The sequence below is a fragment of the Acipenser ruthenus genome, chromosome 16, assembly GCF_902713425.1.
Source record: "Acipenser ruthenus chromosome 16, fAciRut3.2 maternal haplotype, whole genome shotgun sequence".
NCBI lineage: Eukaryota > Metazoa > Chordata > Actinopteri > Acipenseriformes > Acipenseridae > Acipenser > Acipenser ruthenus.
In genome coordinates this window covers 24,094,595-24,107,138 of record NC_081204.1, presented here as the reverse complement: position 1 = coordinate 24,107,138, position 12,544 = coordinate 24,094,595, and the positions used below count along the sequence as shown (strand labels likewise).

The 12,544-nt window shown below is 37.2% G+C and overlaps 1 protein-coding gene across 3 annotated transcripts in view; it reads right to left on the bottom strand.

Moving 5' to 3' along the window:
- Positions 1-12,544, bottom strand: part of LOC117411915 (rho GTPase-activating protein 6-like) — a 45,982-nt gene that overhangs the window by 2,623 nt on the left and 30,815 nt on the right. For all 3 annotated transcript variants that reach the window (XM_058989121.1, XM_058989120.1, XM_058989122.1), the window contains exons 4-10: positions 12,061-12,314; positions 10,012-10,207; positions 8,536-8,591; positions 8,296-8,446; positions 6,732-6,880; positions 5,070-5,246; positions 3,694-3,791 (exon numbers count right to left, since the gene is read on the bottom strand). In XM_058989121.1, the coding sequence (XP_058845104.1) occupies positions 3,694-3,791; positions 5,070-5,246; positions 6,732-6,880; positions 8,296-8,446; positions 8,536-8,591; positions 10,012-10,207; positions 12,061-12,314 (1,081 nt within the window). The remainder of the gene's footprint in view (positions 1-3,693; positions 3,792-5,069; positions 5,247-6,731; positions 6,881-8,295; positions 8,447-8,535; positions 8,592-10,011; positions 10,208-12,060; positions 12,315-12,544) is intronic.

Here is a 12,544-nt window from a genome sequence, read left to right as displayed (position 1 = left end):
CATGCAGCTACCCCCATCCCCAAGCAGAGGAGAACTTGAAGCATATATGGGAGCTACTGTAGCTCAATGGTCAGGACATTAGGTGTATAAACATATGTGCTATCCCTCTTAATAAGATCTGGTACCTTTTTGTTTACAAATTAACCCCTGATATAATCTAAAAGCTAAATTCAAATCCCTAAAACAGTTTGTTATAGTTACATTACTGATTGTGTAACTTTAAGGGATGGTGGAGGGGTTATGGTTGTAGTACAAGCATGTCATCAAATGGAAAACCCCTCCTGAATTTGAAAATTGTAGCACCCTCCTACAGAAAAGGTTTGACACATTTTTATGAAGGGATGGACCCCCAGGAGTAATTTTAGGGGGGGGGGGGGGTAGTATTATGTAGTGGTAACTTTGAGAAATATGGATGCTTTTCTAAATCATGTAAAATTGCCATCACAAATTTCATGAAAGTCAAAATAATGACTCCTTTAACATGTATAATTATACATTGTTTTTATCCTATATTAATTTAATTATTGCAAATGTACTTTAAATATGTTATCTGCTTGTTGTTTTGTCTGTGTGGAATTTCTGAAATGCTTTACACAATGTAATTTATTTATTTAATGCGGTTCATTAGAGCAGAACGTGAAAGCATCTGGGACCTGCATCTTGCGGCAGTTTGTCCGCACCAACTATGCCCGCTGGGTATCTGTGTACATCAGTGATATGAAGCTTCTGCCAGATTATGCCCATGAGCAGTTTGTGCAAGGAAATCGTGCTGTGGCTCAGTCTAGAAATAAATTCTGGACAGACATGGCACTTGAACAAACAGTAGACTGTGATAGTAAAATAAAAGGGGGCAAAGTGGGTTTAACTTTAAATCCAGGACCTTTGGCTAGATGGTTCATCACTGATCATGAGCGCTCAGCCATCACAACTTCCATGAAGGTAATGTGTCATATGATAGACTCACAAGGAGGCTGCACCACGTCGCATGTAACGAGTTGAAGGAGATGTAAATAAGATGGTTAATGCAATCACTAACCCCGTGACAAACCTATTTGATTTGAATGCTGACTTGATAGCACTCGCCAATATTGCAACTGACTTTGTTGCACCCGCACCTGAACCAGGTTGTGGAAGACAGACTAAATTCAAATACCACTGGATTCTTTGAACCATTGCACAAGCTCAACATCAAGACATTTTCATCTGTAAGGATAGAGGATGACATGGCTGTTATACAAATGGTCAGGCAAGGAGGTGCAACTAGCTTTGGAGAACTTGCTGAGTTGGTCTTCAGAAAAGTATGCCAGCCTCTACAGAGATATAAGAGCTGCAGAAGAGAAGATTTCATCTGATCGATATGATATAAAAGATTAAATTAAAGCTTTTGTGCGTGCACAAAGACAATCCTCGCAAAGCAATGAAGTCAAAATCCATGGTTCCAAAACACCCATCATAACGCAGTGGACTAAATTAATTGGAAATCCCAAAAATAGAGTATCTGGTTAAATTCTTGTCAGAATAATAGTGTAATAGGGCAGAAGCTTTACTTGGCGGAAATCAAAAAATGGTTATTGCAGGTGGATTCAAGGACGGCCTCATTGCTCGCATTTCAGATAGAGTTGTAGACAGAGAAGATCTATTCTCATCGCACGAAGAAGCAGATATTCGGCTTCTACTTCATGTTGCACGTGCTTCACACGAATTCCCTTGAGTGGTGGCGTGGTCTCCAGACACTGACGTTGCAGTTCTCTGAGAACATTTTATTCACAAGTTGGAAGCAATTCAAGAGCTTTGGTTTCGTACTGGTGTGAAGGATAAAGCCAGGTTCATACTAACCCACGCCATAGCAGATGAACTTGGCCAACAACTATGCAGAATGTTGCCAGCAGTGCACAGACTGACTGGTTGTGATTAAACCAGCAGTCTTGCAAGGGTTGGCAAACTAAAGCCATGGCAGCTTGTCAGGAAGAATTCACATAAATTTAGAAGCCTTACCAAGTTTGGCAATGTGGTGGATATACCTCCTGCACAGTTGAAATCAGTAGAACTTCTGATAACCATACTCTATGACCCAACGGCTGACTCCGCGGATGTGAATGGTGTGTGATATAAGCTTTTCTGATATCAGTTGTGATAGTCTTCTGCAAGCGTGCAAATTACCAGACCCTATCTGCAACCATGTCCTGGTGCTCAGCCTGACTTCATCTACCCAATTGGAAATGGCATTTCTCCAACACTAATGATACAGCCACCTGCCCCTGAAGCACTCCTGGAACTCATTACATAACGGTGTAAAAAAAGTCAAGTGTGTGCGCAACTGCAGTTGTTCCAGACAGAGCATGGCATGTACACAGGCTTGCTTGTGTACTGGTGGTGAGGGCTGTTATAATCCTCATAAAGCTGCCAGTGTGGATCCAGATGAGTCAGACGTAGACATGTAGTGTATGGCAAATATATTGAAAAAGGCTAGACACACATATATATTCATCAGAATAATCTGTGCATTAACATGCTTTTAGTAACGAGCCTTATTAATAATTTTTGTCAAGCAAACCTTTATGACTAGAATTTGTTTTTGTCTGAAGTAAAATTGTTAATCCCATTTTATTGGTCATTTTTATTTTCAAACTTGTCTTGACAACTTGAGTACATTTTTGTGGCCTTTTCATTTGCGCAAAATGTTTTGACATGGGCACAAAAATCTTGCATTGGCATACCTTACTATCACTTTACAACACCACATCCACCCTAGATAAGCACTTCTATCAAAATAACGTAGCTGTTGCTTTCTGTACAGGGGGTGCTACGTCGCGAAAATTTCTGGCCAGAGCCCCCAGACTACTAGTAATTTATTTCAAAATACATTTATTTACACAATAAACCACTTGAAGAAATAGGATAGATATTTTCTAGCATAGGGTGTAGGCGACATAAAATCACAATGTAGTTTAATAATAAATTAAAACACTTTTTTGGCATGTATGCGAGGAACAAAAAACACTACAATCTAATGAAATAAATATACTTGCATGTCTCCATAATAATTACCTTACAATTACACAATATATATATGAGAAAAAAACAAAGTGCTATTTTAAAATAGTTTACAATAGTGATATATCAGTGCTTGTATTTGGATGCTTTCTTGTAGAGCTGGACAGACCGCATTGGTGCACCAGAGAATTCCGTCAGAGAGAAAAACTGCAGCTTGTTATGCATAGTAAAGAAAAAATTGGGGTGTTGGATGCAAGGGAGATATTATTATTATTATTATTATTATTATTATTATTATTATTATTATTATTATTATTAATTTATTTGGCAGACCCCTTTATCCAAGGCGACTTACAGGTGTTGCATGGCATTACAAGGTTACAGTGCAAAAAAAATATTTAAATACCGTACATTAAATACAGCAAATACTACAAGAATACAATGTGAGATAACAATTTAGGATTAAGACAATTTGTATCTACGATGACATGATAATAGTGCACGGATTATCAAAGCAAATAATAACATAAATAAACGTAAAAGTAACAGACACATGAAATGTCCCCTTATGATTTTAAAACCAAACCAGTTAAGGCATTTTGTGGACGAAAGGCACAATTTGGTTCCATTAGACTGCAGCACAGCCTTAATCTGTATGGTCCATGATTCCTGCCTGTGCAATATTAAGGTGTAACTTACGAAAGCTTCCTTATTTTCCTCCGCAAGAGATAGTCTATGACATCTGGTTGGCTCTGGAGAAGGCTCATTAGTACCTCTTGCTGTAATTCAGGTGACACCTTTTGAAAAATACAACAACAAAAGTACTCTTCATATAGTTTATACAGTTGGGTTTTTACTGGAGCAATCTAGGTAAAGTACCTTGCTCAAGGGTACAGGAGCAGAGTCCCCCACCTGGGATTGAACCCACGGCTCTCTGGTCAAGAGTCCAGAGCTCTAACCACTACTCCATAAAGTAACGTCAGGAAGCTTAATGGCAAATTTTTTTTTTTTGTATTTTTATTAATCTTGTTAAACTTCACTGCATCCCTTCTTGCATTATTATTATTATTATTATTATTATTATTATTATTATTATTATTATTATTATTAATAATAATAATACATGTATTTAGAAACCATGTATTAATGTATTGTCCTATATACAGACATGATTAGAGACAGATTTCTGGTTTTATTTCTAACGATTTCATCCCCCTTGTCTTTCACTTTATGTTAAAAATAAATAAATAAATAAATAAATGTACTTTACCAATTTTTATTTTAAATCATAATGTACCATAGGGCAAACATTAGACATGGTAATAATGACATCTCTTCAGCAAAACTCATGCCTCTACTAAGTGTGATTTAGTATTATTCAGTTGAACTCATTTAGAAAAAAGCATAACCTAAGTGCACGCAAAGTTGGCCTTCTGGGAGTTGTAGACCAGAGTTTTGGTTGTTGCTGTTTTGCTTTCCTAGTAGACTTCATTCGATCATGTTGTGGTCACTTAAAATGTTATTTAATTCTGCTGATATCGGTCAATGTAAATACATCCAGAACGCCATTATGCTGCCGTTTAAAGCAGTACCATGGTAAAAGAAATTCAGCACTTTCATCATAATCTTCCATTGAGTTTCAAGTTTGTTATGTACTGCTCGTTATCATGCTCAGGTATCTTTCTTCTGGAGCTCCGATGGTGGTTAGACACATGGAGGTCAAAGGAGGGCTTCTTAAGCTTTGTTGTCTCGGTAGCGTGGACTGTCTTGATCCTTGACTCATGGCCCTTCAGCAGCCTAGAGGTATGTTCAGCAGTACCCTTTTATCATGAGATGCTCCACCGGGGCACGCCCACCTGCTGGTTAGGGATCCACAGCTGGCCAATCACCATATGCTTTTCTCCGCAACCAAGCACAGCAGGTAGCATGTCCCAGATAGAGCATCTGACTTAATAACGGTTTACAAAAATAAAAACACAAAAACCCCAGAATGAAAATAAACCAAAGAAATATGTTTCTATTTGTCATGCGCACAGCCTCAGCCTTGCCACGGACATTTAGACTGTATTACTTACTGTGAATAACGATTCATAGTCCTCAATAAGTCTCTGGACAACTGTGATGATGGATGGGCTGTCCTCCACCTCCAAGGACTTCAGACTGTAATCCTTTTCTGGCACTTTCTCTCTCTGGAGGAGGTTTGGTCCAAAAATTGTTGCCAAATTAGCTGCAGTCATCTTATTACCAGCAATCTGAAATATGAGATTTCCTTGGAGATTAATAACATATAAAAAGTTTATTACCAGTATAACTGAGAACTGCTTGTTTCAGAATCCTCTCTGAAAAAAATCTACAATTTTAAACATATATAAAAACTATATATATACACACACACACACACACACCAATGGATATCGAAAAGATCCCAAATAACAAGTTTTTTTTTCTTTTTTCTTAATGGTAATGTTGATAGTAATAGTATGGTTACAAAGAAAATCCAAGAATACAACTGAGTACAATACAAAAAGATTAAGACAATAACTGTATCTTTCTTGCATCCACTAGGGTCAGAGCATTCATTACAAGGAGAAAGATAATGGTTACACTCTGGTGTACAAGCTGTACTTATATCTAAGACATGTTTCAGAGCTTTACTGATGCAGCATTGTGCTTTAACTGCTTAGTTTTAAAAGGATGATGGAATGACTGAAACAAAATCATATACAAAGTGAATCTAAATAAGAAGACTACATTAGTTTTGATAATTGTTGTACACATACTAAGTGGCTCTCTTCAGACACTACTTTGAGCACTGTTTTCTTTGATAGTTGGATCTGAGTAGGGATAAAAGGATCCGAGTGATTGTGCCTCCACAACATGACTAGGTAGCCCGTTCCATACCCTCACCAATCTCTGTGTGAAGAAGTGTCTTCTCTCTGTCCTAAGTCTAGCTCCACTTAATTTCCAATGTTGTTCTCTAGTCTAGGTTTCTGTCCTGCGTTTAAAATATTGTTTTGCGTTAACTGTGTCTGCTCCTTTTTAAGTTTTTAAAGACTTCTTCATGTACCCCAGATTTCTTATTTGTTCAAGGCTGAAAAGATTCCGTTCTTTTAGCCTTTTTTTGTAGCTTATTACTTTATAAGTCCTGGGATTAGTCTGGTTACTGTTCTTTGGACTCTCTCCAGACCCACAATGGAGAGCCTCACTTTTATTTTGCCTTTGTCTTAAAAAAAAAAAAAAAAAAAAAAAAAAAATGGAATTCACCGATTCAGACATGGATTTCAGAATCCATTAAAATCAAACCTGTTTCCTATAATGGCGTTGTTGTATAGATATTCGCGTAGTTTTCCTCTTGGGATTGATTCCAGGATTTTACATGTTATGGAGATGAGACTGATGGCTCTGTAGTTTCTTGGTTCTTCCTTTTTAAATATGGGTATCAGGTTCTCCTGTCTTGGTTGATTTGTGATAAATGACCTTGTATCTTTTAAACACTCTTGGGTATGTGCTTTTCCGCATACCCTCCTGTTCTCTTAGTGCTTTGATTTTATTTATACAGAGTGCTTCTAGAGTTGATTGAGAAATTACTGTGATGGGGGCATGTTGTTGATGTCCTTGCTGGTACAAAGTAGAAATATATTTCAAGATATGTTCGTTATGTGTCTCAGAAAAGGATGGAACTAATTGGCTAATGAAAATGTATCAAAATGTTGATATGCAGTCATTGAAAGCCCTACCTCCTGCCCATCTGGTCCAGTATAATTCTGAGCATAGCTTGCCACTTTGCTCAGGAACTGCAGTAGCCTGTGTAGGGTGTCGCAATTACACGGTGGCAAAAGATATATCAGGAGCTGCAGGAATGAGTGTTGCTCCTCTGTGTCCATTGCTAAGATCCAGCCAAAAAGGAAAGAAAAAATACATTAGATACAGCATTGAAAAAGCAGACTAACATGTTTTATAACATTAACAGTTTATGATGCATTTAATATAACACACACACACACATATATATAACAAAATATTCAAGTGCATCAATTTTGCTTGGATAGAAATTAAAAGAAGCAATAACAGCCTAATGACAACAGGTTATGTAAGATATAACCCACGACAGGGTGTGCGATAAGAATTGTCTTACCGCACACCCTGGAGTGGGTTATTTCACTTATAAAATGGCTAAAACAAAAATTTATAATTACACAAACTAGCTTTTTTTTCAGTGGAAGAATACATAATACATTTCAAATTTAAGGAACAAATTTGAAATGTATTATGTATTCTTCCACTGAAAAAAAAGTCCCTGAATACATATATTTTGTACTTTATTTGCCATAAACATTACATTGAACATTCCCATTTATAGTAACATTTTCGACATAAAATGACATTTGTGAATTGAAAGCAGACTGATTTCCCACATCTGAGGGAGGATTCACAGAACAGCTAAGCACTGCACTGGCACTTGACATCAAGGGAGGAGCTTCTGAGTGGGCTTTTTTTTTTTTTTTTTGCGCAGGAAATGATCCTACTCAGGTTTTGCGGTCTTCAAGAGAAGCTGACCAATAATTTCAGAGGTTTTCACATCGATGGCCGGCAACCGGCATAATTTCCCTAGATTGTAAACATTAGATGATATGTGGACTAAACTACTTCCGTGTCAGTTTGCGCAGTGCTGCAGTCCTTCCCGTCCGCGGCGAGCACAGTAGAATTCTATGCCGAACCCGACCTTGTTTAAAAACCCAACGGTTGTGTCAGAAGAGAGCAGGAGAGATATTCCATGGGACCCGCTATCTTATATTGTCTATGGTGTTACATCATTTATAGCAGGGGTGCACAATTCCGGTCCTGGAGGACCGGATCCCTCCTGGCTTTTGTTCCAACTGTGTTCTAAATTACTTAATTAGACCAATAATTGGTAATAATTGGTCCAATTAAGTAATTTAGGGCAAGGTTGGAACAAAAGCCAGGAGGGACACCGGCCCTCCAGGACCGGAATTGTGCACCCCTGATTTATAGGGTCCATCTGAGAGAGAAGAATTTCACGGAGCAGCTTATTTTAAAGGAGACTTGTATATGTCTGGCTGTGCAAGATACGCACCTTGTCCTAGAATTACCTTACCCTTTTGTATTTGGCTTTGTTAGGTTAAGGGACTTGCTCAAGGTCACACAGTGGCTGAGCCAGGATTTGAACCGGGGACCTCCTGGTTACAAGCCCTTTTCTTAACCACCAGACCATAATTAAGTGCAGTTTTTACAACGTATTTGAAGTGAATACAAACACCCTGTCGACTGGTGTTTACATACCCGAAGCACTGAGAAAGGCTGTGTATAACTCCCTGGGAAGCAGTGGATCTGGCATCTCCCGCAGGAATTCCTTTAGCAGCGCTGCCACATCATGGACACTCTGATCATCATCGAGAATCACATCATTGCCTTGGTCAAACTCCTCTCGCAACTGAAAAAACACAAGGATGTTTGTAGAGGCTTCAAATATGAATGATTTAACAAAATAGTGAAAGACTTGGTGGGTCCAGAAACACATACCTGTCTGACCCTTTTCTTGGAGCTCCCCACTCTGAAAATCCCCACTGTCTGCAAGCCTACAAAATAAAAATCAAGTGTAAGAAAACAAGCTATCTTGTCATGCAGGGGCTATTCTTTCACCTTTATATGTTAGTGATCAGTACTAAGTTGTACTCTCATGTGATACATGTGATGAATTCTACTCAATTTTTTAAAATTATTGCATATCTGTGATGTTACTGTGATAAACTGGTTGGTCTGTTTTGACTTGGTTCCACATTTTTAAAAGTTAAGAAACAACAAAATTCTGAAATCTGCAGTGTATTCCTGTCATTCAAAACCTACCGGGGGTGCCATCCAAAAAGCACGAGAATCACAGGGGTAATGCATATAGATGTGAATATTTCTGTTGCTTATACAGTATGACTAGATTTTAAAAAATGAATAAGCAGGGGGAATTGGCAAATAATGATAGTATTATTTATTTATTTTCATTTATATAGCACTTTACGTCATAGACCCTAAGGTGCTTCACAGAAAAGATAATACACACAGCATTATAAAACATTAAAATAACATAGATTATAAGAAGATTGTTTTAAATAAAAGTAAATACATTTCCAATCATGTATATTAAAAAAAAACAGTAATATTAAAAAGACTATAATAAAAAGGCCTGTGTATATAAATGTCTTGAATCTTGACTTAAACAGCAAGACAAAAAAAGGCAGAGCGTTCCATAATGTAGGAGCCTGATAGGAAAAGTCCCTTCTTCCCATACTATTAGATCTAAGATTCTGTTTATGGGATCAACGGCTCTTGTAAATAACTGGGTGCTAATCCATGAAGGGCTTTATAAAATCTTAAAATCAATTCGAAACTGCACAGGAAGCCAGTGTAAGGAGGCCAAGACAGGAGTACTATATTCACCTTTTCTGGTTTTAGTTAGAATTCTTGCAGCAGCATTCTGAGTAAGCTGCAAGCGAGACACCAAATACTTTGGAATCCCAGAAAAAAGTGCATTACAATAGTTGATTCTCGATGAAACAAAGGCATGCATTAGCCTCTCAGCATCAGAAACAGAAATAATAGAACAAAGTTTAGCTATATTTCTCAAATAATGAAAAGATGCTTTAGTAATTTTCCTAATATGGAATTCAAATGATAGAACAGGGTAAAAAAATGCTTTGCTTCAAGTTTTAGTATTGATACTTAACGTACACACATCTAACAAAATAAAACCTGTAAATCTTTTCTAGTATCATATTTTCCTGTATGAAAGATGCATTTTTTGTGTTGAGCTCCTTCACATTTTTTCATGCTGTACTTCTTGTTGAAGGAATGCAGTGGATAAGCATGAGTTGCTTTTGCGAGTTTGTGGACTAAGTGCAGCTGCAAGGATCATTAAATCAGGCATATGAACACTTCAGGCAATCACTGCAGTCACTACTGAACAAATACCCCAGTAACCCATTAAAGCCACAAGGATACACTCACCGTACGTTTCAATGTGCTGGCAGCAACTGTCCATAATTCGAGGGACCTGCCTGTAAATAGGGTTGAGGCTGAGTTTCGTAACTCGTCCTTTATCTCTCTTACTTTCCAGCTCCTGTGGGTGGGAGAGCTGAAGAGCTTCCAGTAACCGAGACTGACTGTCATCTAAATCCGTGATCGAATCCACCGACATACCTCCCTGAAACCAAGAGAATGCAGCTTAATAACACATGAGAATCACACATCATCAAACCTACTTGCATCACAAAATACACTACAAGTGGGGCATCCGTTTAAATAGCATGGCATATTTTGTTTTTCTTTTACAGTTTTCAAGCACACGTCTCCTTTGTGTGCAGCAGTAGACTTTATCTAGATTCTGACACATTGTACTGTATATAAAAAAACCTAGCAGAACCCATGGTGATTAAAGCAACGGTGTCAATTTGGGGTTAATTTCCATTACTCCCATTGCGTTGAGCAAATGTAATATTTTCTAATCTCTCCTTATTTTTTTAAAATGTTAAAAGTAAACCTCCTTACAAGTGCTAAGAAATTCCCAGGGTAGCTATGTAATGTTTCGAATCCAGAGTATAAGACGTTCAAGTTTGCAGAAAGGGTAACTTGAAGTAGTTGCAGTCACATTTCCAAGTGTTTAGAGTGATCTGAGAAATGTCATTAACATTGTTTAATATCATTTTTGGTAAGCTCAGTCCCTTTTTCAAGTCATTTTAAAAGGCTTCTTTCTATTTTGTTTATTCTGTACTACAAGCAGACACAAAGGGACATTTTTATTTTTTTTGTAATCTTCCAGGACTCCATTCTTCTCTTTGTTGATGTGAACCTGTGCCAACAAGAGATATATAGAGTTCCACATTGCCTCTGGCATTAAACAAAACCTCCAAATGTTCTTCCAATGTTACAACAGTTAAACAGCAGTCAAGGAAGAAGTGAAGAGTCTAAGGGACAATATGGAAAATGTAGTGGAGGATGATAAAGTACTAACACATGAATTGAAGAGTGCTCAAAGAAACAAGGGAGGCCATTTCTAAGTCGCTGTCAGAGCTTTTGACAAATCAATAACAGGAGATCTTCCAACAGACTCCGCGGTACCAATATTTAAGAAGGGAGAAAAGTGTAGAGGTACAAGTCAAAGGATATTATGACAGGGTTGTATAATGTATTGGTTAGACCTCACTTTTTATACATTTTGCAATATTCAAAACTGGACACAAATTTATTTCTGTTAATGCTTTAAATTAAATATGTAACAATACACTACATGTTTTGATTTCTCTGTGTATGAAATGGAACAAGTTTAAGCTGACAAAAAAACATCCCATCACTACAGCAACTGGAGACTATAGCAGAAGAGAGCAAAGTAAAACACAAAACTAGATTTATTTAGGTATCCAAGAAAAAAGAAAGCAAACGAATAAACAGGACAGTATTTTAAGGGTTTTTTGTTTTTTTATAAAGTAATATTGTATAATAAGGATGACTTGTTTTTAAGTGAAGTGAACTCTGAGGTAAACATTCCAAATTAAAATGAAAAAAGTCTCAGCAGGCCTTGTCGTTTTATTTCAATTCAGAAAGGTTTACCTCCTCATACACTACACTTAAAAAAACAAATTATCACTTAAATATGTTCCACTATATTCCAAAAGAGATTTATAAATATTTTGAAATATATTCTACTTTTTTTATTGTGATGATCAACAATATAGCCCAATTTACATTTGGACACCTTCAGAAATATATCTTGCTTTATCAAAAGATCAATTGTTTTAAGCCTTTTTTAAAAAAATAAATAAATACATAAATGTAAAACACAAAACAAAAGAAAATACAAAAATCCACAGATTTTTACTTTTAAATATTTTTCAAAATATGTTTAAAGTTAGAAATTAAGTGGTGACAAACTTCAGAGACACTTTTGGATTATTTAAGAGCCAACTTTATTTTCTAGGATCAATCAGTTACCAGGAACTACAAGAGCATTTATGGTTTGAATGACCTCTTGTTCTTATGTGTCCATGTCCTCTTACTTACCCTCCTCTGGACCCTTGCCGCATTATCCATGAGCGTTGGAGAGAGCGGTTCATTCTGAAAATTAAAGGAGGACGCCAGACAGAAGTTGCTGTTGTACAGTTTATTCTGCTTCTGAGCCCTGAACGTCATGACGCTGGCTTCCAGATTCAGACAGTCCCTGCGGCTCTCCTTTACCGCATCCTGCTTCTGCTTATGATGCCGATCATTAGAAATCACTTCAGACAATGGAATCCCGAAAGCCTTGGGAGTGCTTTCTGCAAACCAAGAATACATTCATATGTGTTAATGCAAAGCACCAAAACCTACCAAAGAGGATGTCATTAACTGTAATGAAAACTACATAAAACCAACACATTACAAAAGAATTAAAGGAATACTATTTTTCCTGTCTTATTCTTCATTCAATGGAACACCAAGCTCCCTGATGTCACATGTACAGTTATAACACTGACCAACACGATGTCCTAGAACATAGCTCCCCAAC